This window comes from Corticium candelabrum, chromosome 1, assembly GCF_963422355.1.
Source record: "Corticium candelabrum chromosome 1, ooCorCand1.1, whole genome shotgun sequence".
NCBI classification, from domain to species: domain Eukaryota; kingdom Metazoa; phylum Porifera; class Homoscleromorpha; order Homosclerophorida; family Plakinidae; genus Corticium; species Corticium candelabrum.
In genome coordinates this window covers 1,508,796-1,533,335 of record NC_085085.1, presented here as the reverse complement: position 1 = coordinate 1,533,335, position 24,540 = coordinate 1,508,796, and the positions used below count along the sequence as shown (strand labels likewise).

Here is a 24,540-nt window from a genome sequence, read left to right as displayed (position 1 = left end):
GATAGCGACTTGGAGTGAAAAGATAGCAGACATGCTTGCTTATTTGCTCTGCAACTAGATGACACGTGCACTTGTGAGTACAGTAATGTATTCAACAAAACTCAATTCAACACTACAGTGTACCTCCTACAACTGGACACTCTCATACTCTCACCTCATCTAGATGCCTCACTATCACTCCATCTCTCCTCTAACTTACACATCTAGTCTGTCTGCTCGTTTGCAAACTCTGCCACTATTCAAACTGACGGCTGGGCTGCTGACTGCTTGCTTCTCTTGATCCACTGCACGACTCCATGATGGACTAGACTCACAACCTACTGCTCGTGTCCTCTCTCATCATCTTCACTTGCTAGAGAGAAACAATCACAATAATAATTCAACTGCCGCTTTGTGTAACTAGAAACATTAAGAGACAACCAACCTTTGTATTTAAGACAGACTCATCTACCTTACATTCATTTGAGAACTGACACTTGATGTCTCCCATAATACATTGGCAATACATTTAACTTACTTTGCAGCATGTTGCATGCAAACCACACCAACATGCATGAACATCAATTCATAGCAATGACCAGTGCCACGTGAATAGTGATGACTGGAGCAAACTATCCAATGCACTTCTCTACAAGAAACACATCACAATGATATCAATAATGTGGTTTGTGTGTGTGTGTGTGTGTGTGTGTGTGTGTGTGTGTGTGTGTGTGTGTGTGTGTGTGTGTGTGTGTGTGTGTGTGTGTGTGTGTGTGTGTGTACTACACAAATAAACGACTAATTGCTACAATCCTGCACTACAATCGTATATTTCAATAAATCATAAACTAGTTACACTTGCGATTTACCTGCTGCTTAAACCTTTGTCTTTCCTTGTGTGCAAGCCACTTCTTGCTCTCAGTTTCAAGCATCCAACTGCTCCATGCGAGCTTTCTAAAATGCCAGCAATATATTACACTGCAGTAGACCAATACAAGACGAATTTGCCTTTGCAATTTCTATTTGTGCATCTGACTTTCAATCTACTTGCCTACATGTCACTTTCCTGTCTGTCTCTCTGTCTGCTAGACCTTCACATATTATGCTCATTTTATCTTGCATTATGGTATGGTACAGTGCTCACTCAATTGTACAAGTTTGCTCAAATTATGCTCACACAATTTGACACAACTTGGCTCAAGTGATTTGTTGCAAAGTAAAACAAAGTAAACTTACAACAAAACCAAACTACAAGTTTTGAAATGCCAACAAACTGGCTTGACATTCCAGCAAAAAATATGCTTAACTGGTTTTTAATTAATGTTTCTTCTATTGTAACATCAATGCCTCGTGCAATCTCCAAGTTCTACCATATTAATATTGCTTTAGCAGACTAGCAATTACATGAGTATACGATGATGTATTGCTCGTAAAATTTCCAATTATGCTCGCTTTATGCTCGATGGTTGTCAGTACCAATTATGCTCAATATAATGCCCGCATAGTATGTGCAGGCCTACTGTCTGCCTGCCTGTCTGTCCGTCTGTAAACTATACTGTCTCTTCAGCTCAAAATTATCTACGACCACTAGGTCCATCTCTCCAGTGCTAACTTATCTACTGTACAATTGACTTTTGTATAAATCATCTAATGAGTATCTTGAGCATGTCATCCTGTCTAATTTCCTTTGATATCACTTTCATTGCATCTCTGCAATGTCATTGCCAGTTGCCATCGCCAGTAACTTTTGAAATCCATGCTGTTGATTTTTCCATTGTCGTCTCTTTTGATCATTGGAATATCTGATGCAGAAACTGCTGTCCATCTTTACCCCATGTGTTCAAAGTGGTCAAACACAAGGAAGACCACATTAGGGTTAGAGCCACGTGGATGTTTTTCTGAGCTGTACGTTTCCTTCTTCTTTTCCTCTCTTCTCAGAGCCGCTCATCCACTGCTTTGTGCTGGCAATTAGACTGATGTCAGGACACCAGGGGTGAGCTATGGATACATCCAGCTCAATATTCAATTCAAATGCATTTTGAACGATGATATCAGGTCTGGCTTGGAAGCTGCTATACTTTGTCTCGGTCTATGATATGGTCGAGATGGACGTGATTTAGACAGTCTGATCAAACTGATGGAATTATGGGTCCAAACTGGTCCACTCCTCCACTCATTTTGCATGTCATCAGATGGTAACCTTCATCGTCCAGTCGTTTCCCACATTCACATGTATCAACTGAAGGAGGCAGTGACATTGGGAGACCCAGCCTAACAAAAGCTGCCAAACAGAACAATCAGAGAAAGTGCAAGCTTCTGTGAACTAGGAATGCAGTCCAGCCAGACTCCTCAACCTTTTCCTTGATGAGACTTCAAACAAGCTGCATCTTTCATTGACGAGTTCTCAATCATGTGCAACACTTGTGCTCTGTCCAGTTTTCCTGACAGTCGATGTTGTGAGTTTTCAGTGTCAGGTAGTAGATCTGTCAGTGTCTGGCCTGGATTCAGTGACTTTTGCAACTTGTAACTGATAGTGTCTATTTGGGCATTCAGTGAGATTGCTTGACTAAGCACTGTGTCTACCAGTCATCTTAACCCTGAAAACCAACTTGGTAATACGTACAAATATTGAATCCAACCGACAACAAATGCAATTGGTGAGAGGTTTTGAATAGAAGTGAGCCAAAAACCACCATGCCTGATACGAAGTATAGCTTATGCCCATGACCTAGCAGTGATGTCATCTAGGTATAGAAAGTTGCTGAATGTCGAGTGTGTGTCTGTAGATCGTGTATATTTGCTGGAGGTTGGAATTTATATGGAGGAACAGTTCTCACTAGATGACCTTATCAATGTGTGTGACTATGTCAGATGAGCAACACTGCACTTTGTCTGTCTGTCTGTCTGTCTGTCTATCATCTGTCTGTCTTCCTGTCTTTGTCTGTCTGTTTGTTTGTCCATCTTTCTATCTTTATGTGTCTATTTCTTTGTCCGTCTGTCTCTCTGTCCATCTCCCTGTGCAACTGTCTGTCTGTCAGCCTTCTACCTGTCTCTATCTCCACATGTTGTCAATGCCACAATCACCAATCACCACACAATACATACAAAACAACAACAACACAAATCCGTGATGTCACATAACGTTTCCATCACACATGAATCACACAACACTTGCCAGTGTTCATGCACACTCCTGCATACGCAACCTGCCTGTCTGTCACATTGCTGCTGTTTACTAAATGTCTGTACTGAAGATGATGAAGCATACAAAGAACTAACGCAATGTGCTCTGTCTTCTTCTTCACGTCTACAATATTCTTCCCTTTCACGAGCTCTAGACATGTCAAATGTCACAGATAAGCAACACATAGAGCACACACACACACACACACACACACACACACACACACACACACACACACACACACACACACACACACACACACACACACACACACACACACCACTTCTGTGCATCAATTACTTGTGCACGTTCAGCTTCACTCTCTCCACAAGGTTGTCTCTCTCTTGCCTGCCAAACCAAGCAATCACTGACTGCACAAAAACTCCACAATCCCACCCTTAACACAGACCTCTCTCTCTTCAACTTCACTGTCTTGCTTCTTTGCTTTCTCCTCTTGCCTTACATTCGTCTTGAACGCACTGCTTCTCAAGTTTCTATTAACAAAGCAAGAAAACTATACACACAAACAAACAGACAGACAGACACATAGACAGACAAGCAGAAAGAAAGATAGACAAACACACACACACACACACACACACACACGCACACACGCACACACACACACACACACACACACACACACACACACACACACACACACACACACACAGGCAGACAAACAGGCAGACAGAGAAACAGACAGACAGACAAACACATACAAACACACAGAGGCAGACAAACAGACAGACAAACAAACAAACAGAAACAATAAAAACAAACAACACCACAAACAAAACATCCAACAGCATTCTACAGTTCACTAACTCAGAAAATCAACAAAATCAACAAAAATCAACATCATTGCTGTACAAAGTATTTCCTTTAATTAAAAAGCCACATAAAACCATTACCCTAGAATAAATGCCCCCCTTACACATGTGAGACATCACATACCTGGTATACCCTACACATGCTCGATACACAACGAAAACGTGTCCGACAAACCAAATTTGTAAACAAAAACAATTTGAAAGGATTTCAAAATCTTTATTGCTTGACGTGTCAACAACAGACAAACGAGATGCGAATACCATGCAGATAAATGCTGAGCGCACACACAGACGAGCAATACAAAACACTGAAATCATATGCTAGTGTGGCACTGGATGAAGGATGGCCTTATACACAAGCTGAAGGTCTTTCAAACACATAAGGGTAAAGATTGTGGCATTTTGAGGTGATATGATATACAAAGATGTGGCTGGTAAATGTATGTACATCTCGGCTTACTCTCTGTTCAGCTAGTGCTTGTTCGGCTGCTTCCTGTGCCTGTCGAACGGCTTCGTCTGCAGCAGCGGCCTCGGCTTCTGTCTACAACAGCCAACATAACACACCAGATCAACAATGTGTACATGTACACACACACACACACACACACACACACACACACACACACACACACACACACACACACACACACGCATGCACACACACATCACAGACATGCACCATACCTAATGTAACATGCAACGATAACTACAAACAAACTATTAATAACAAATAATTTTTAGTATATAAAAATATTTTAATAAGATAGCGGCTGTTAGACATTGTTATGTCATGGAACACATAAGGCAAACGTGCCGTAAAGTACCTATTTAATGTGCTCTTTAGTAATTCACCTCCTCAGTAATTCGCCCCTCAGTAAATTTTTGTCCCTTGGTAACTCAACTCTCAGAGATATACAGCAATATGCCCCCCGGCAATCCACCCACAACCTGAGCAATATGCCCCTCAGCAAATCTCGCCCTCTTTGACCCTCTGCGATCTGCTGCACCCTTGGCAATCTGTTGCACCCTCGACGATCTGTCGTCCCTCACTGATCCTCTTGCTCCTCACCGATTCTCCCACCCCTCACTTATTCACCCCTCACTTATTCACCCCTCACTTATTCACCCCTCACTGATTCACCCCTCACTGATTCACCCCTCACTGATTCACCCCTCACTGATTCACCCCTCACTTATTCACCCCTCACTGATTCACCCCTCACTGATTCACCCCTCACTGATTCACCCCCTCTCTAAATCTCCCCTCACTAACTAAATCGCCTTCTCACTAATTCAGCCCCTCACCCCTATAGTGATGCAGCCTTTAGTATTTTGTCACTTAGTAAATCACCCCCTTAGTAAACTGTATAGTGTCATCTGGGCCTCAAACTATTTCGAAGACTTCCAGTAATTTAAAGAACCTTAGACATCGCAATACCCAAGCTTTGCTCACAGAAGGCTACACTTACTCCAATTCTGTGTTAACGTATGTTACACATTGTCTTCTCAGCGATTTCAATGTACCATGAGAGCGACACTACACCACTACCTCACAGTAGCACAATTCCTGATTGACGTCTTGGTCCTCAAGTTATTCTAGAGAATACGACTCTTTCGAAGACAACACCACATCTAACTTGCTGACTGCACACCCACTAACGTGTTACGGTCTGGATGTTCAAGGCTACCAGGCAAAAGGCATGCTCGATGAAGTACAAGACGTCTTGTTCACACATCATTCTAACCCTCACTTATCAATGCATGCCCTTCTGTATGTAAGATAACACCATAGATTATGTAGTTTTGTTCACTTATTTTCTTACCTCTGCTTGTGCCTCTGCATCTCGCATGGCCCTTGCCTCTTCCACTGCACGTCTTGCTTCTTCTACTGCATGCTGAGCGTCTGCGGCTTCTCGCTCAGCAACACTTTCCTTTGTGTGCCTCACTGCAGCACCGACTGTCTCACGTTCCTAAGACAAAAACCATACAAGTTAGTTAGCAGAATTTCATAAATATATTGATGATATCATGACAGACAAACACACAAACAGACAGACAGACAGACAGACAGACAGACACACAAGCTTTGCTTGTACACTGTAGCTTTTAAGTGTAGTCCTCATTTTGTTTTACACAAGTTTCAATTTTAGCTTAGTTTAGTTGATGAACACTACTAGTAGTTGGACAGTACATAGTCCCCTGCATTGCAGAATGTATCATAGATAAAAGTTGAAATATATGTGATTGACAGACAGACAGACACACAAATAGACAGACAAACAGACAGACAGACAGATTAAGATTTGCAAGCAGAGGTAACAAAATAAGCGAACAAAACTACATAATCTATTGTGTTATCTTACAAGCTGCTGCAGTTCTTCATGATCATCTATCTCGCTCTACATTTTCAAATTTGTTACAAATTTCTGCCCTTACTGATGAAAAGTGGAAGCAAGCAACCTTGCCTATCAGATATGGTGGTTTTGGCTTGACATCATTACAACAAATATCAAAGTTGATTTTTGTGTCCTCGTGAGCTCGTATGGTTTCTGTGTGGGCAGATTGTCTCAGCCAGTTACATGTACCGTACTACATTGAGCCTAAAGATCGCTACACCACTTCCAGTGGAAGGCCAGACATCTATGTCGCAGAATCATTCTGCATGCCAGCAGCAGAATTAGACATTGCTCTATCACATCCATTCAGCAAAGACATTCTATCTAGAGCTGCTTATGTTGATGATGCTGCCGCATCCAGAAGAGAAAAGATCAAACATACAAAGTATGACTCCCAACTGCTACCAGGAGGGTATGCACCAACAGCAATCCCTTTGGTATTTGAACATTATGGCAGATGGGGTGATGAGGCTCAACAGTTTTTAAAGACTCTTTCTCTCATGTCTTATGATGAGGACGGTCATCAGAATGCATCCAATTTTACAACATATTGGAGACAACGTTTATCAGTTCAGTTACAACAATGTAACGCTAGAGTGATTTCCAGGAAGACATCTTGCTTACTGGAACATACAAGGAAAGGAAAGAGAATGAACAATACACACAATTATTGATGTGCTTTACTATACAGCCCTATATAGGGCTGGTTTCTGTAGAGTTTTAGTTTGGTAGAGATTTTGTGCGATTGGGACAGTAGAGTTGCTTAGTTGTGTTGATTGTAGATTTCAATGTTGAAAATATATGTATTGGACAGACAGACAGACAGACAGACAGACAGACAGACAGACAGACACACATGCACACACACACACACACACACACACACACAAATAGACGACTAATTGGCACAATCGTAACTTCCAATAAATCAAAAACTAAAGTCCGTTTCACAATTAAAGTCACCTCTGCCTTTGAGGAGAGGCTTAGGATACCTAACACCATATAATGTACCGAATGGCCTATTGTTGTAGTGGTGTCTCATTACCGCTTTTCCAATACCTTGCCAGTAAACTACACAGAACAAAGCCAACGATGCTGTAGAAAGCGATAGAGAGTCGTAGTGGCTGTACCTAGCATGCACATTACATTCTCAAGCTGTTTCTACTTACTAGTCTAGAGTTACGCGTCAACAGCCCACTTTTGACTGTAACTGGTGAGGTGACTTTAATTCTGAAACGGACTTTAGTTACTCTTGCGATTTACCTGCTGCTTAAACCTTCGTCTGTCCTCGTCTGCTTGCCGCTTCTCCCTCTCAGTTTCACCATCCAACTGCTCCACGCGAGCTTTCTAAAATGCCAGCAATATATTACACTGCAGTAGACCAATACAAGATGAGTTTGCCCTTGCAATTTCTATTTGTGCATCCGACTTTCAATCCGTGATGTCACATGACGTTTCCATCACAGATGCATCACACAACACTTGCCAGTATTGATGCACACTTCTGCATACACAACCTGCCTGTCTGTCACATTCCTGCTGTTTACTAAATGTCTGTATTGAAGCATACAAAGAACTAACGTAATGTGCTCTGTCTTCTTCTTCACGTCTACGATAGCCTTCCCTTTCGTGAGCTCTAGACACGTGAAATGTCACAGATAAGCAACACGTAGTGTGTGCGTGCACACACACACACACACACACACACACACACACACACACACACACACACACAACCTACTTCTGTGCGTCAATTGATCGTTCACGTTCAGCTTTCTCTCTCTACGAAGTGTCTCTCTTGCCTACCAAACCAAGCAATCACTGACTGCACAAAATTTACCACAATCCCACCCATCGCACAGACCTCCCTCTCTTTGATTTCACTGTCCGCTTCTTTGCTTCTTCAATCTTACCTTACGTTCCTCTTGAACGCACTGCTTCTCAAGTTTCTATTAACAAAGCAAGAAAACTACACACAGACAAACAGACAGATGGACAGACAGACAGACAGACAGACAGAAAGACAGACAGACAGACAGACAGACAGACAGACAGAGACAAACTACACCAAAAGCAACTCAACCTCTTGGTCAGACAAAAACTTGTCTCGTTTGTTTGCATCAATATCAGCTCGTATGTCGGCTTTCTTGTAAACCAAACCCTGCAAGCAACACACAGATCACTAATCAATTGCACACAAACAGTACAATACACATTGCACATTGACATTTTAACTAAAAGCCAAGCATCTAATAGAGACAAACTACAGAGAACAAAATTAATTAATTAATATATTTACATTTAACTAATATATTTACATATTATATAAATTATCAAAATTATTAATAAAATAAATTATTATATATTTATTACATTAATTAATATATCTGACTTTAAAATGTATTGCAAACTACCACAACCCACAGCCCAGCCCATTTAGTACAAATACAGCATACGTACCACTGGACCGGATCGTTCCACTGGTCTGGCCTTTTCCTTGTGGAAGCCATAACGAGCTCCAGACGATTTCGACACTTTCTCTAATACGACCTTCTCCTCCACGTTGCCTTCGTGACAAGCATTGATGGTCACGTGAGCACCCTGAGAGAACAAAACAATCACACAACAACATGCAATAAATATGCATGTAACACACAAACCCTTAGAAATCCGGCAATATCGTTGACATGACGTTGACAGACGTCTTTCCGTGATGTCGGTGCTGCCTCCCCAAACTATACAGAAAAACCGATTACGTACACAACCAGTTAACAAACGACTAAAAGGTAGCAACTATTCATTGATATCAATATAATACGAATGCCTCTTGTAGACGTGTTTTTCAGTTTTGATCTTAGAAAACTCACCCAGTTGATAAGAACAAGCTTCGGCAGGTTGGTGTTCGGATCGGTCACTTTGCACCATCCGTATTGTATTTTACTGCCGCTAAACTCTTTGCCCAATTCCTCGATGCTCCCATCTGCAATGAAATGGATATAACGTTCATACATATTAATTAAACCACGCCCATACTGGCATGTCTACAGCAGAAACATTGCTACTGGTGTTACCAAACATTCATAAATAATACCATAAGGGTTACATGCCAATTAATATCAATCATAAATTTTAATACAATATTTACTTAATTTTAGACTAAATTTTAACGCATACATAATAATTCAATCTGCAATCCAATATTATTTACTGCGCATGCGTACACAGTTTTCCTGTCAACTCGATTCCCTGCGACGTTTACATGCGTAAAAAGCTGACCTCCAGTCTCAATCACTTTTACGTCGTTCGTCTGTTTGTCATAATCGAACAGCACCCTGAAGACGAACGTGCAAATGACGAAAAAAACACATTCGACCGACGCATGCGCCACAGATCTCTCACCAGTTTGTGTCCGACGAATCGCTGATGACGTCTTCGTACGAGGATTTAGAAATTCACCGACATACTACAAACTCGCAGCACACACGCCCACAAGCAAGATTCAGTAGTACACGCGCGCTAGACATCCGGCTGAAACGGATGTTATCATGTGGCATCAAGACGTAACACATTTGAACCATCAATTGGGCAATGTTTGTTGAATTTAATGTTTTCAGTTTTAAGGGTGCCAATAATCCTTAAGTACATGTGCATTAGCTAGTCCCATCATTACTAGGTATTACATGCCCAAATATGCTGCTTTTTAAACAGAATGTGACACTTGAAAACAGTAATTTTGCTAATAAATTCTGTCTATAGATATATCAAGCTTAGTTTCTACAGTCACGTGACTAATGATAAATTCCAAGCTTCTCCTTCACTGCACCATCAATTGGATCTGGTAAATGTCTACATGCCTCCAGCAGCAGATCATCCGTCTTCTTCACATCACCAACTTGTTTGGTCTTTACTTGGATGATTGCAGACAATTTATCAGCAGGAGTCACTTTGTCATGACACAAAGCTTCAATCTGATCATGATTAAAGTCTAGTTTTAGTCCAAATGAATACCATTGACATGAACCACACCCAATAACAGCATTGAAGACTGCACTGGATGAAACTGGAGCTGATTGACTGATGGGTTGAACAACCAGCAGGTCGCCAAGACTTTCTACCATCAGCTCATCACCAACTACTTGTTTGACAGCAGCATGTGCTCCTTCTTCCTTTGCTTCTGCTTCGTCGATCTCCTTCTGAGAGTAGGCAGCAACTTGTTTCAGTTCTTTGTGTTCCTCTAAATGCTTTCTGCTCAGATATTCAGTCTGATATTCAGTGCCCGGACTGTAGCTGTCTAACATATCTCTCCAAAGAGACATGACAGTGTCCAGCAGTGAAACACATTCTGCTTCTGTTTGCTTGCCTCCACGACACACAAAGTCAACAGAACGAACAGGATCTATCATGGCCACCAAACACTCAACGAGATTATGAACTGTACTGCCTTGTGATAAGATCAGTCCGTCCCTCCACAGCCTTGCCTTTCGATCCAAAGTAATGCAAACTTTAGATTGAAACATGCAGAATGTAGATGGACTGAAGATGGTCGTCTGACTTCTGCACACTTGACGTCGACCGACATACACTTTCTTACTCTCAACTTTCTTCCACATGACAGACAGATCCTTAGGAGGCAAGAGAGCTGGAAACATGTACGTGTCGTCTCTGCCTTCCACTTTGAAGCAGATACCAAGAGATTTGTTGATAGCGAGAACTTTATCTGTGTTGAGTTGAACAGCAATCTTGTGATCTCTCAAGTAATGATCGATTGACGTTTTTGCTTCTTCTTTTGTTACTGTGCCATCATTTCTCTCTGACTTGACATGCCACTTGAAATCCTTGGAAGCAACAATAGGACCGATGGCATATTGATGTAGACAAGCAGGATTGAGAGCAGCCACATCACCAACAACAGCAATCTAAACACACATCACAACAGTAACACCCATCCACATGCACACAACAAAATAACAAGCAAACACAAACACACAGATACAAATAGACAGACAGACAAACAGACAGACAAACAAACAGACAGACAAACAGACAGACAGACAGACAGACAGACACACACACACACACACACACACACACGTACGTACGTACGTACACCCACACTCACGCACCCACCACCTACCCACCCACACATGTATGGCACACACAGGCATGCACACATACGTATGAGCACACACACATACACACACACACACACACACACACACACACACACACACACACACACACACACACAAAACAGAAAAACCAAAAACCATCCCATCTCAAAAGATGATGGCATAAACAGCAGGAAAAAGCACAAATCTCTATCTACCAGTTTGAAAACAGGTAATCTAATGTACAGCGTCCTGAATCTTTCAATTCTCTATACAGCAAGATGTCAAACTGCTGCATCTTGCTAACCCGGCAGCAGCCTCAAAGTTCCAGACCATTGCCCAATTTCTTTTGAGCAACGGTCTGGAACTTCGAGGCTACCCAGCATACAGATCACTCGCACAAACCATAGACCATCGTTCTACTTCCCACCCTCAAGACCAACTTCTTTCGTTCATGCCACTCAGTCATTTCCACTATTGTACTCCATGCACATGGCCTCCTCTTCCATTGGCGATGAACAGAAATAGACGTAAGATTATGAAAATGAGTACTTCAACCTTACAAGCGATCAGAGAACTTTGTAATGTGGGAGTAGCGCGACAGTTGTTCTCCAAAAAACAACATGTTGACGTAGGCTCACTCCCAAGTGCTGGGTGTGGCACTCCTGTCGATCTGAGATGGTTTATCGTGATGATGGCACTTGAAGGTATCACAGAATCCAGATGGTAAGCCGAAGAGGGTCAAATACCTCAGAGCCGACACATTTAGAAGGCTGCTATGCTACATCCACACACACACACACACACACACACACACACACACACACACACACACACACACACACACACACACACACACCTTCAACTGCCCACCCACATGGATGATGATGAAACATATAAAGCGTAAGAAAAAGGAAGTCACTATCTGGTAAATACGTCACAAATCTAAAATACATCGATGACATTTATGTCTTTTCTTGTCACTTTCTCATGTGAATAAATGACCGCATCTGTCGCACTTGATTCCGGCCTTTGCTCCTTCCCGGGGATTTAGGCGATTTTGTCCTCTGTTGCAATTGCGTCTTTCTTCCCTGTTTGTGACTTAAACAGTCGCTTGCAGGTAGTGCACAGCAGAGGCTGTTGGTCATGACATCTGCTGGGATCGGCTCTATCACGAGCCTTCTGACTACTTTGGGCATTTTCTAATTTTACTCTTGAAGTGACGATTGAGTAAATTTTGCTAGCACAGACGTTCTTCCACTTCTGCCTACACACACACACACACACACACACACACACACACACACACACACACACACACACACACACACGCGTACACAAACGCAATGACTAAACAGCTACTAGTCGTCTCACCTCTCCTGATTCATCCAGAAAACCAACTACCTTCTCTACAACATTCTTCTCTTGTCCTGGACATGCTTCTTGCTCAATCTTCTCCATGAGTGTTGCCGTCTCCATGAATGGATCTTCTTGTTTCTCACGAAGAGAGGGAAGCAACTTGGACACGACTGGCTGACAAAGACGAGGATACAGAGGAGCAGACTGTAACATAAATATCTGAATTAGCAAAGCAAATTTAAGAAGTCTAATAAAATTAGTCTTATGATCACTTGCTGTAGCTGCTGCTTCACACCACGCAACACTCTCCTCAGTTTTCTCATTTCAGGAGATGAACTCCTCCTGCAGTCGATAACCAAACATTCTTGAATGATGTTGATCTTGCCTTTGAACAGCTCACGAATGTAGTCGACCACGTGCTGCAACACACGCTGACCATCACGATAATAATCTCCTCGACTGGCCATTATCAACACTGTGGGTATAAACTCTCAATCCAAACTGGATCTGAGAAATGAGAGCCAGTACTGAAGCTCGTCTCGCAACTCCTCAACGCTGCACAGTCGTCTCTCCTTTCCTCTCACTAGACTCACTAGCAAGATGAAGAACGAGTTGGATGGAGAGAAGAAGAGGCCGTGGGTTTTGTGGAACTGCTTTTGACCTGCGTGGTCCCACAGTGAAACACGACCCACTCCTGGAATATTGGCTGTCATCACGTTGATACCAATTGTACGTTCCTCTTCACAATACGGGTCGTCTGCTTGATTCTCGTTTGTGAAAATTCGTTTGAACCATCCTCGTTTGAGAGCCTCCATGAGTGTCGTCTTTCCTGCTCCTTCTGAACCGATGTAACACAACTTGATGATTTCTGGTCTCACTGTGCCTTCAGCAAACAGAACAGCATACTTCTGTTCATCCTGACAATACAACCCATCCATTCTACACATACCACCATATCTCACTACATAAACGTCTCACTATTGCTTTCCTTAGTCGTCTTCTCAGTTCACCATCAGCCAGTTGGTATGGTCTCTTACCATCCTAAACATGAAACACACATATCAGATGTAACAATTTATACCTAAAGTTTGTATACAATGATGGAGAATGCTGCCACAACTACAGTAAACTCCACATTTAGCACAAAGTTTTCGGACAAACAGGTTGGCAAATAGCCATAGTAATCTAACCTAGACAATATGTACTGATGCTCCGTTTACACAAGCATGCATAGTGAGCCAATCCGAGCCGTTCCAGCCCAGCATTCCACACAACACACTGTAGACACGAGCCAATAATCTTAATGGGCGTGTAGAAGTGAACCAATGCGTGTCATTAACGTGCCTTAGTTACTTGAGATCGTCATAGCTCACGTTTCCAATGGACAGAAGCCAAGCTGCTCGTTTTCTCTCTATGGCTTTACAACAGTCATATTGAGAAATGCATAAAACATATACGAGACGTCATACTATTCATACGATACGTAGGTCTATCACCAGGCGATTGTTGCAGCAACAAAGTTCAAGATATTTGTTTTGCACATCTTGGTCACTCCACAATTGGATAAGACAAATAAGACAGAGTCTCCGTCTTGCTCCATGCCATTTTGTACCACATAAGCATGCAATCGTATTCCAGCACGCCATGTGTATACACGTTGTACCTGACCTGAGCCAGACCTGGATATACTAAACATATCTTTCCTTCTTCGACGTCGCCAACAATAAACAGCACTCTCTGTGGGTACCGTCTGAGGTCAGAAACAGGCAGTTTAAATTCGGTGAAGATCTGACACACCGTTTGAGATACTCACACATGTGTGTGTGTGTGTGTGTGTGTGTGTGTGTGTGTGTGTGTGTGTGTGTGTGTGTGTGTGTGTGTGTGTGTGTGTGTGTGTGTGTTAAACCCTGAAAGTGCTAAAACTACTAACTCAACTGGCAGTCAAAAAGTCCAGAACACAACGACAGGCACTTCTACCTGTCGTTTCGGCATGCATGAGCCGAATTCAGCAGAGGTCTGACGCGGGGCGGTGGAGATACGAGTAGTTGCACATACAGACACACAGGCAGACAAGCAGACAGCTCTCCTTTAGATTACAGAAGCACACAAGTGTTCTTGCATCCTCGTTATCCTCGTATACCTCGCTGTACTGCATGCTGGTCCCGTGCTCAGATTGCAACAGTGCTCAGATTGTTCACGCGTGTGCAAATTAGAACTTGCAGTCTCAGTGTGCCATGCAAGTGTGCTGAAATTGCTCTGTCAGATATTCTCGCTTCCATAGCTGTAATTCAAGAACTTTGCTTGAAATCATGCTTCAACATCACAAAATAAGAAATTTGAGTGCACACACCTACCACATATGCAAGAAACTAACTACGGTCAATTTAGTGATACCTGAAAGTTTGAACAATCTCAGTACGCCAGATGTTGACTTAGGCACGCAAACAGTCGCTGAGCATGTGCAGACTGTAAAATACAATCTCAGCATGCTACATTGGTTTAGTTTGCAAACAAGGTCAACCTACTGGTACACCTCAGCTATACCGAAATGCACCAAAAGATGTAAGAATAATGTACTAGAAAGTTGATTTTAAAATTACTGAAAATGGTTGTTCACCACAATTGGTATACAATGTAATATTTCAATAACACACATCTGTTAAGTTAAAGTAAACATTAAATGTTCATAATATTGTTTACCTTATCTTTAGCATCTGCATCTGCCTTCTTCTCCAACAGATAGTTGACTGCATCACGATGACCAAGTTGAGCAGCAAAGTGAAGTAAAGTGCGACCAGACTGCATGCACAACACAAAAACATCTTTCACACATAATCAACAGTATTGTGAAAACTCTCACCTCCTCCTCCACTGCGTGAAAAAACTTCTGTGCAATCTTCCTTGCAACATCCATTTCTTCATTGCTACATGCCCACTGCAGCAGCTTACACACATTCTATTATCAACAATCAAAGAAAGAGAATCAATGTAGCAAATCAATTCCATAAAGACAATACAAACCAATACAATTACTCTCTAACTGTAAACAATTAACTGTTACTCACCTCAAGTACAAGATCTTCAACTGACTGCATTAATGAAAACAACTGAACAGCAATTGACATGTGACCATTACTGATGGCAAAATCAAAAGGCTTGACACCATGCTATCACACATAGAATAACGAGTCAGTAAAAATATCACAACATGACTTAACAAGCGTTCCTAAGTCTATTTAACTCAAATGAAATCACTACGTAGATCTACACAAAACCTGCTGTGTCAAACGTCCATGTCAAGAATTTAGGAACAATATAAAGATGAGGAATGCTACCACACCTCATAAAAATAGAAAATCATGTCTACCACTTACATCTCAAACACACACATCTACATTTGCTCTTCCTCAAACTGTTCAGTGTCTATCCTATTTACAAGTGACTACAACAGCAAACAACATCGTGTTACACTGGACACGTATCTGTACTAAAGTCTCACATTCAAATGTTTCTCTAGTATATCGTATTTCCGAGCATTTAGCTGCATGCCGGTTTAAGCCGGAGATTACCACGGGGTATACCGGCATGCCGGAGAAAGAGAGGTGATTTGACCAACCTCCCTGTAAACTGGACCCATAGATCTATGCTGCAACCGTTATTAGATATTGATTGAACTAACATAAATAAACACTAAGACATATACTTTTCCATCTAGATTTAGTATATAGTCAACCCTATAATGTTTGCTTTTCTGTCTTCATCCTCCTCTTCTTCATCGTCTTCCTCTCTTCCTTATCTGTCAGCCCTCTGTGTTCTTCTGCTTGTTCAAACCTCATCCTGTACGCACTGACGAGACACTCCACATTTCCCGGTGACTTTCGTTTTGTTTACACCGAGCTCATCATACTTGTGTAGGACCGCTAGCTTTTTCGATTGTGTATGATCTTCTGCTATGCACACTGCGAACATCCATTCTAGATACCTTCTAGCTGTTCAACTTTTCTCTTTTCTAGCTGGGCTTCGGGGGAAACTGCATTCTCTGGACCGACAAATCGAATGACAGAGCGTCTGCAGTAGAATTACAACACATGTGTACTAGTAGTTGCTCCCTTGCCATTACCAGCACTCCCTCGCGTTATACCGGCATGCCAGTATCGTTACCAAAGTCTGACAAGCAAGTTTCTGGTAATCTCCGCTTATACTGGCATGCAACTAAATGCGCGGAAATACGGTATTAACAACCAGATGTACCTTGCAATAAGTCACTGTTCTAACTAGAAAACTTTGCTAGCTGCAATAATGTTACGTGGTTGATAAAATCGCATATCTGATGATGTCATACTTTATAGTAACGTCATAACATCTCGGTGTCTTTTAAACATGTAGTTAGGAAATAAGGTTAAATTCTTGTACAGTGTGTAGTGATCAGATTGGTCTTGCAAGTACTGAACAACTCACACAAGGTCAGGATGGGTTTATAAGTATTTTATGTAATAAATAAATAATGACTTGAATTTCTCTAGAACGCAGAGCAGATCTCAACTGAATCTGAAATGCCCATTTCACAACCTCGAACAGTACACACAGAGCTGCGTGTCATTTATTACCAGTGACGTGGATAGATACTGGGGTCTCTTCAGGGGAATGCCCTCATCCAAATGCCACTATCTCCTATACGAGATTACGGAACAGGAACACCACCAAGGTTTCAGACTGCCTGCTGCGCAAGTGTAGGCACATTCCTCTTTCAGCATTAAAACAGATAGAGCTGGAAGTGTCTTCCAGAAAAGGTAGATAGAGAAAAATGAAATGCCTATGCCAGTCTTAACCACTTTATATCAACGTCACAAAAGCCACATTCCCAGATTTACTGTAAATGTCCAAACAAAAGTACCTAGCCGAACAAGTGACCCCCTTTCCATTACTCAACAAAACATGCTTGTTGAAAACATCAAATTTTCAAATAGAAAATCTTATGTGAAAGAGCAGCTGGCCTCGAGACCACAAAATGTACATCCTTGTGTCACCCAAAAAGCAACGTGTAGATGTCATACTCACATATGCTTGTGTCACTGTGTACCCACTCACAGCTATATTGAGACCACACTTGATGCCTGACAATAATAGCACAATACATTCACAGCCAACACAAGCTAGTGAGTTACATTGCATCTGTTCCTGACAACTGTGTGCTTTTACAATGCTCTTAGAGTGGCTGCTTTTCTTGTTGAGTGTTGAAAATAGAAAAGATTTAGTGATACGTGCTTCAACTTTGTTGCTTCTAATTCATAGTCTTGACCAATACAATTATACAATAACTGCCTCTGCTGGAACGACAGCCCCACAGCAGTCTTACACAAAATGCACTTTACATTTTATTCACATTTCCATACATCTATTTTAAGACTTTACAACAATTTAAATCTCAATTGTTGGTAAATAGCACAATACCCAAGACAGCAAATAATATGCATATTTTGTAATACAAACAAATTGCTTTACCTCATTTCTAAGCAGACAAAACAGTTTAGTAAATACTTGATCAGTTTATCCAACTTAACTTAATTGTTGCTACACCTACCTAGCATTTGATATTTGATGGTCACTACACCTACCTTGTCTGAAGCATCAGCATCTGCCTTGTTGGCCAAGAGAAGCTCAACCACATCACGACTGTCATACCGAGCAGCATAGTGAAGTAAAGTTCGTTCCCACTGCATCAACAATACAATAAATGTCATAGAAATGATACAAAAATTCTATTTCTCACGTCATCCTTGACTTCTGTTCCCAGCTTAACAATTGCTTTTATCACATCATCTCTCTTGTTCTTACATGCCCAATACAACAGAGGAAGACGATGCTATACACACCACACACTCACACACATTCATTTCATTCTCCAACACAACTGACTGTCAGACACCTTAACTGTAACATCTTCAACTCTTTGAGTTGCCAACACCAAACAACCAGCTGTTGACATGTGACCTCGAAACATAGCATAATCAACTGCAGTCCTACCACGCTAACCATATACAATGCATATTAGCAATGTGTTGTCCAACAAGCAATCAATGCAATACAACTGCCAGCAGACTATCCATCACTACTCATAATACAACACCATGTCTGCTAGTAAAACACTCATCTACATCTCCTGCTCCACCATACACACAATCAACACTTTCCAATATCAAATATCATTCACAACCACATTATTAAGCCACCATAATTGGGGTGAGATCCTTTCTATGCGTACTGTACTGTGTTGAGATAGCCTCGACACTAGGCCTCACTTTGCTTTTGGTGGTCCGACCGCGCGAGGATAGCAACAGGACTGTATCACGTGATGTTCCTTTGCTTTTCGAAGATAACATCACGTGATACAGTCCCATAGCTATCCTCGCATGGTCGGACCACCAAAAGCAAAAGGAGGCTTAGTGTCAAGGCTAGTGTTGAGATGTGTGTGTTAGCCAAGTGAATGGAAATGACGTTGATTTTGAGCCAATCACAAACATGATGGTTTGTGATGTCTCAATGCAAGTGTAAGTGTAATAGCTGTATGGCCATCCAGGTTAGTCTCGCTTAGCCAGTCCCTCCCTTTTTCAACATCCAGGCGGTGAGACAGGGTCTGGTACAGTTCCTTTAATGTTGTCGTGTTGTCACTTCACTAATAAACGATGAATACTGAGGTAAGTTAAGAGATTGTTTATAGCAGTCAGGTGACCTTGGCTAATTACTGATGGAAAGGCTTTGATATTCCAGAGCTGGTCAACTCAGCTTAGACAAAACAAGCACAGTTTTATATATGACAATATGATAAAAAGGCATTATTTGTGTGTGTGTGTGTGTGTGTGTGTGTGTGTGTGTGTGTGTGTGTGTGTGTGTGTGTGTGTGTGTGTGTGTGTGTGTGTGGTGCTGTAGCTCAATTTGTTAGAGAGTGCATTTGAAGAATGGAAACAGCCAGGACCTTGCAGGGTTGCACGTTCAAGTCACAGTGATGGCAATCTATGGCATAATTTCCTTAATTAAGCAAGAAACTTACACACAATTGCTTCTCTTGACTCAGGAGTATAAATGAGTACCTGGTCATTGACTGGGGTGGACATGACTACTGCATAACACCGAGCAGCAGACGGGTACTTGTGGGACTCGATGTCCAGTCCCACAGCTGTGCCATTGTCAGTGCATCCGGCCAAGCTCCAGGTGGATTGTAGCGCTAGCCCTAAGCCTCGACGCAGCACATGAAAGCCCTGTCTCTTAAGGTCGACGTCGAATGACATGGAGGGATTGACATTTGTCCATTTTGTGTGTGTGTGTGTGTGTGTGTGTGTGTGTGTGTGTGTGTGTGTGTGTGTGTGTGTGCAAGTGCTAAAACTACTAACTCAATTGGCATAGAGACTCTGCACACAGTCCAAGTTCAACCTTTTAACAAGAACATTGTCAGTCCAATCATTTGTTAGCTGCATGGCTTTCATTGACTCCTCTTTTGGCTTATTGCCATTTGAGTGTGTCCAGGACGCTTCTTTCTATCAAAGCATCACAATGATTGCCTTAAGATGACAGTTTGCAGCAAATACAAAAATACAAACGTATGCACTGCATGATTGTATGAAAGAAAAAGAAAATGCAACCTTTTCAAGGACATTACCTTAATATGGAAACTTAGTAACTTGCTTAAAAACTAGATACTTACTCATCTTTCCTGGATGAAAAACAGGCTGCTCAACTAGAAGAACAGTCTAATCGACTGTTGGCTGCATGTGTTTCATCGAGCCCCTTTTCGAGGTTATGGTCAAGTAAGCAAACACACTACACCTTTATATACATACATCTGGATTACATGGGCAATGCTGAAGGACTCTGCTAGTTTACGTTATTAATACATTCATTTTAAAACATAACTTCTCATACTCACACATCACCACATCAAACTGCATCACATACACTCACCGCATCCTTCTGTCCAGCATCAGCATTTGATGATAAAAGGAAGTCGACCATTTCATCATCACCATTCCATGCTACCAACATTAGAGCAGTCATACCCTGCAATGACAATAATTGTGTTTAATTGTTTGTCTCTACTGTAATATCCATCCTATCACAAATCTCATCACATCATTTAAATCTCATTCTCTTCATTCATTCATTCACTCTCAACACTTACCCAAGAATCAGTTTTGTTCACATCTGCTCCTCTCTTCACTAGCAGCTTACATACAGAATAAGAGCGTCTATTACAAGCATCCAACAATACAGGCCATCCCTACATTAGAGTGAGTTGTTGTAAACAACAATAAAACGAGTCACTCAATCAATAACATACATCAACACCACAAGCATTCCGTGAAGCCCCTTCACTCAACAATCTTTCAACCTCATCACCTTCGTTATTCTCTACAGCAACCTCTAGTTGGCTATTCAATGTTGTGATGTCTCTCTCACTCATTCTAACATCACAACCACATCAACCCTTTACTCACATCACAATCTAACAATCCATTTGCTCTAATCTATCACCTCGCACCACGCCCCACACCCGTCTACTGTCTATTACAATACACCCAACAACCGCAATATTGCAAATGCGCGCTAACATCACAAACACGTCGAGACGTCAAAGTCTTGGCGCGTTTCTCCTCCATCACGTCACACAAATCCAGTAGACGGGTTTACAAGCAAATAAGAGAAACCGTGATTGTGTGTCGCGCTCATCTCTTTTCCCTAACCTTCTCATACAAGATCAAACTGTCAGTCTTAGTAATTTCTTGTGTGCTTGTGCGCGGGGGGCAGAGCTCTTTCGCACAAACGAGAAATTCAACGAGATCTTCTGCCGGGATACATCGACGAGTTGGCAGAAAGAAACGTTGCGCGTCTCACTCACCTCTAGACCTGCTCCGCTACACGAACTTTCGTCGCTACATTTTGGGTCCACCCGCTCACACAACTGCTGCCTTACGATCACGTGCAGGGTGTGTAGGCTTGACTTATTGGCATCTTCTCATTGGCCGTCGCTGGTGACAGAATTGACAACTTGAGTGTTGCCATGTAAATTGATCCCGCCCTAAAGAGCGTTGACACGTCTCACAAAAACACCGCTCTTCGCGCATGCCTAACTAATGCCCTGATGATAGCGACCTGGCGTGTAGAGATCGCAGACATGCTTGCTTATTTGCTAGAGATTGTAGTGGTCATAGAATGACACGTGCACTTGTGAGTACAGTAATGTATTCAACAAAACTCAATTCAACACTACAGTGTACCTCCTACAACTGGACACTCTCATACTCTCACCTCATCTAGACGCCTCACTATCACTCCATCTCTCCTCTAACTTACACATCTAGTCTGTCTGCTCGTTTGCAAACTCTGCCACTATTCAAACTGACGGCTGGGCTGCTGACTGCTTGCTTCTCTTGATCCACTGCACGACTCGATGATGGACTAGACTCACAACCTATTCCTTGTGTCCTCTCTCATCACCTTCACTTGCTAGAGAGAAACAATCACAATAATAATTCAACTGCCGCTTTGTGTAACTAGAAACATTAAGAGACAACCAACCTTTGTATTTAAGACAGACTCATCTACCTTACATTCATTTGAGAACTGACACTTGATGTCTCCCTTAATACATTTGCAATACATTTAACTTACTTTGCAGCATGTTGCATGCAAACCACACCAACATGCATGAACATCAATTCATAGCAATGACCAGTGCCACGTGAATAGTGATGACTGGAGCAAACTATCCAATGCATTTCCCTACAAGGAAGTGCACATATCACAATGATCTCAGTAATGTGGTGTGTGTGTGTGTGTGTGTGTGTGTGTGTGTGTGTGTGTGTGTGTGTGTGTGTGTGTGTGTGTGTGTGTGTGTGTGTGTGTGTGTGTGTGTGTGTGTGTGTGTGTGTGTGTACACACAAATCTCAAATTTCTCCTCTCCACGACCACGTTTCATGATAGGACCTACCTTAAAAATCGTTTCCGTGTCCTTCTACAGATGAGTCTAAGAACGATTTGTGCAAGTGACCAAACCACGAAGAAAATGCTTCATCAAGTTCCGTCACCCCATCCTTTTGTATTGTAGCTAGGGACTGTGTGTACTTGATAACCAAGAAACACCTTCAGGAGTTGAATGCCACCTACAGTCAACTATTCACACGTCCCATACTACAATCAATCCTTTACTACACTGTGCTGCATCTAACACTGTTGATAGTCAATGTTTGCTGATATCAATTTCTATGTCAGTAAATACCATACCACTGTCGTTACAACGGAACTGAGTGCATACCTAGACTGTACATTTTAATTAATTGTCTTGATCACGATTGCAAAACGACGACTACCTATACCAGGCCTATATACGTAATCTAAACTACTAGGAAGTTTGCATGTTGAAACAAATACGTATTGTCTAGCTAGGACTCGGCGTTTCAGTAGACGGTCTGAAAGCTCCATTGGAAGTGTTACTCACGCACGCGAGGCGCCTACGGATACCGAAGAACTAGTTATTATTATTAGCTAAGAACAGCATTATCTGTCACAAAAACAGTTACTACAGTAATTAACTCAGACGCTATTTAAGTTAAAACGCTGCTTACGCCTAATTCAATCTTGTTGCCATAGCAATAATCACAGAGTGACGTCACATAACGTGAAGTGTCAATTGTTTACACCCATTGAGGAAAACAAACAATTATTCAAAATGATCAATTTGTAACAGCTGTCCCCTGGGTGTAGGGGTAGTGAAACGCAGTCACATAAGCGAGCATAGTTTCCATAGAAACATCTCTAGTGATGACGTCACATGACGTAAACTATCGTATGTTTACTTTCTTCAAAACTAGCAAAGAACGATTCGAATTTATCAATTCCTAAACGATTCCCCGGGGGTAGGGGTGGTGGCTCACGGATGGACGCACGGACGGACACTCAGAATACCTCTTTGATACTGTAAATGTTTGTACGAGTTGCCATCTTTGTCATGCAAACCATTTTGCCACTACACTAAAACAAAGGTAATTTCCCTATAAAAACAATGATCCATGTATAAGTGTCCCGTATACGGATGTCCCGTACATGTTATTTGAGTGTCCCGTATCTACAAAATGGCACGTGCATTTTGCTTTCTTCTCGTTTCCTCTGCTAACTGTCGCTAGTCTCTCTACAGGTTTTGTTTGTTTTATTCGAGCATGCGTCGGGCTACGCCGTGTTTAAGACGGTGGCGGTCGAGGACATTGGCGCAGAATTGGACGAGGTGCAGCAGGGTGTCACTGACCTTTCGCGTTTCGGGCGGCTGCTGAAGTTGGTGGCGTTCCAGCCGTTTAAATCGGGATTGAACGCTTTGGAAAACATGAACAGCATCTCGGAAGGTCGGTTGTGAATAGTTCTAAAAATAGTCTTGGTAATTAATTAATTGATTAATTTATTAAATTATTTTCAGTGATTTTTAACTGTAATAAATATTAATAATTAATTATTGATTAATTATTAAATTATTTTAAGTGATTTTTAATTGTAATAAAAATTAGTAATTAATTAATTATTGATTAATTTATTAATTTTTTTTCAGTGATTTTTAATTGTAATAAATATTAGTAATTAATTAATTATTGATTAATTTATTAAATTATTTTAAGTGATTTTTAATTGTAATAAGTTATTAG

General features: G+C 41.6%; 4 protein-coding genes and 4 long non-coding RNA genes across 9 annotated transcripts in view; 1 reads left to right on the top strand and 7 right to left on the bottom strand.

Annotated features, from left to right (window-relative positions):
* Positions 1–79: 79 nt before the first annotated feature.
* Positions 80–3,456, bottom strand: LOC134190098 (uncharacterized). Its single transcript, XR_009971584.1, has 5 exons — positions 3,444–3,456; positions 3,259–3,313; positions 849–933; positions 425–628; positions 80–352 (listed from the first exon to the last, which is right to left on the bottom strand). It is a non-coding gene; the product is annotated as an uncharacterized LOC134190098 (long non-coding RNA).
* Positions 3,457–3,619: 163 nt separating this feature from the next.
* Positions 3,620–8,170, bottom strand: LOC134190111 (uncharacterized). The gene is made up of 6 exons (XR_009971589.1): positions 8,134–8,170; positions 7,974–8,028; positions 7,656–7,739; positions 5,820–5,966; positions 4,457–4,537; positions 3,620–3,657 (listed from the first exon to the last, which is right to left on the bottom strand). It is a non-coding gene; the product is annotated as an uncharacterized LOC134190111 (long non-coding RNA).
* A 97-nt stretch (positions 8,171–8,267) lies between these two features.
* On the bottom strand, positions 8,268–9,908 carry LOC134190104 (uncharacterized). Its single transcript, XR_009971586.1, has 7 exons — positions 9,792–9,908; positions 9,669–9,724; positions 9,260–9,372; positions 9,053–9,127; positions 8,853–8,993; positions 8,476–8,553; positions 8,268–8,341 (listed from the first exon to the last, which is right to left on the bottom strand). It is a non-coding gene; the product is annotated as an uncharacterized LOC134190104 (long non-coding RNA).
* An 89-nt stretch (positions 9,909–9,997) lies between these two features.
* Positions 9,998–13,469, bottom strand: LOC134193145 (uncharacterized). Its single transcript, XM_062661946.1, has 3 exons — positions 13,132–13,469; positions 12,875–13,063; positions 9,998–11,308 (listed from the first exon to the last, which is right to left on the bottom strand). The coding sequence occupies exons 1-3, from the start codon at positions 13,324–13,326 to the stop codon at positions 10,181–10,183; spliced, it is 1,512 nt and encodes a 503-aa protein (XP_062517930.1). The 5' UTR covers positions 13,327–13,469; the 3' UTR covers positions 9,998–10,180.
* On the bottom strand, positions 13,351–18,883 carry LOC134193154 (ankyrin-2-like). Of its 2 annotated transcripts, none has more exons than XM_062661958.1 (8): positions 18,786–18,883; positions 18,630–18,722; positions 18,475–18,573; positions 15,925–16,026; positions 15,720–15,815; positions 15,560–15,658; positions 13,838–13,900; positions 13,351–13,776 (listed from the first exon to the last, which is right to left on the bottom strand). In XM_062661958.1, exons 1-8 carry the CDS (start codon positions 18,858–18,860, stop codon positions 13,351–13,353), a joined length of 1,053 nt encoding a protein of 350 aa, XP_062517942.1. In that variant the 5' UTR covers positions 18,861–18,883. The 2 variants fall into 2 exon arrangements, with proteins under 2 accessions (XP_062517942.1, XP_062517950.1); XM_062661966.1 differs by having other exon boundaries at positions 15,925–15,966.
* Positions 18,884–20,296: 1,413 nt separating this feature from the next.
* On the bottom strand, positions 20,297–21,874 carry LOC134194028 (ankyrin repeat and SOCS box protein 2-like). Its single transcript, XM_062662928.1, has 4 exons — positions 21,750–21,874; positions 21,192–21,315; positions 21,033–21,131; positions 20,297–20,911 (listed from the first exon to the last, which is right to left on the bottom strand). The coding sequence occupies exons 2-4, from the start codon at positions 21,312–21,314 to the stop codon at positions 20,792–20,794; spliced, it is 342 nt and encodes a 113-aa protein (XP_062518912.1). The 5' UTR covers position 21,315; positions 21,750–21,874; the 3' UTR covers positions 20,297–20,791.
* Positions 21,875–22,081: 207 nt separating this feature from the next.
* LOC134192280 (uncharacterized) lies at positions 22,082–22,852 on the bottom strand. Its single transcript, XR_009971921.1, has 4 exons — positions 22,842–22,852; positions 22,551–22,633; positions 22,430–22,492; positions 22,082–22,353 (listed from the first exon to the last, which is right to left on the bottom strand). It is a non-coding gene; the product is annotated as an uncharacterized LOC134192280 (long non-coding RNA).
* Positions 22,853–23,982: 1,130 nt separating this feature from the next.
* Positions 23,983–24,540, top strand: part of LOC134194877 (nucleolar protein 56-like) — a 9,706-nt gene continuing 9,148 nt past the window's right edge. Inside the window, exons 1-2 of the mRNA XM_062663861.1 lie at positions 23,983–23,989; positions 24,034–24,246. Coding sequence (XP_062519845.1) covers positions 23,983–23,989; positions 24,034–24,246 — 220 coding nt within the window. The remainder of the gene's footprint in view (positions 23,990–24,033; positions 24,247–24,540) is intronic.

What these genes read in the sequence shown, in the direction of transcription:
- LOC134193145 (XM_062661946.1), bottom strand. Translation starts at nt 13,326, where the DNA reads ATGGCCAGTCGAGGAGATTATTATCGTGATGGTCAGCGTGTGTTGCAG. An exon ending in TGAAGCAGCAGCTACAGCAA is followed by an intron (nt 13,064 to 13,131) that starts GTGATCATAAGA and finishes TTTATGTTACAG; the next exon opens with TCTGCTCCTCTGTATCCTCG. An exon ending in TTCTGGATGAATCAGGAGAG is followed by an intron (nt 11,309 to 12,874) that starts GTGAGACGACTA and finishes ATGTGTGTTTAG; the next exon opens with ATTGCTGTTGTTGGTGATGT.
- LOC134193154 (XM_062661958.1), bottom strand. Translation starts at nt 18,860, where the DNA reads ATGTTTCGAGGTCACATGTCAACAGCTGGTTGTTTGGTGTTGGCAACT. An exon ending in TTCACGCAGTGGAGGAGGAG is followed by an intron (nt 15,659 to 15,719) that starts GTGAGAGTTTTC and finishes TTGTGCATGCAG; the next exon opens with TCTGGTCGCACTTTACTTCA. An exon ending in ATGCAGATGCTAAAGATAAG is followed by an intron (nt 13,901 to 15,559) that starts GTAAACAATATT and finishes TTTCATGTTTAG; the next exon opens with GATGGTAAGAGACCATACCA.
- LOC134194028 (XM_062662928.1), bottom strand. Translation starts at nt 21,314, where the DNA reads ATGAGTGAGAGAGACATCACAACATTGAATAGCCAACTAGAGGTTGCT. An exon ending in GGAATGCTTGTGGTGTTGAT is followed by an intron (nt 21,132 to 21,191) that starts GTATGTTATTGA and finishes ACTCTAATGTAG; the next exon opens with GGATGGCCTGTATTGTTGGA. An exon ending in TGAACAAAACTGATTCTTGG is followed by an intron (nt 20,912 to 21,032) that starts GTAAGTGTTGAG and finishes TTGTCATTGCAG; the next exon opens with GGTATGACTGCTCTAATGTT.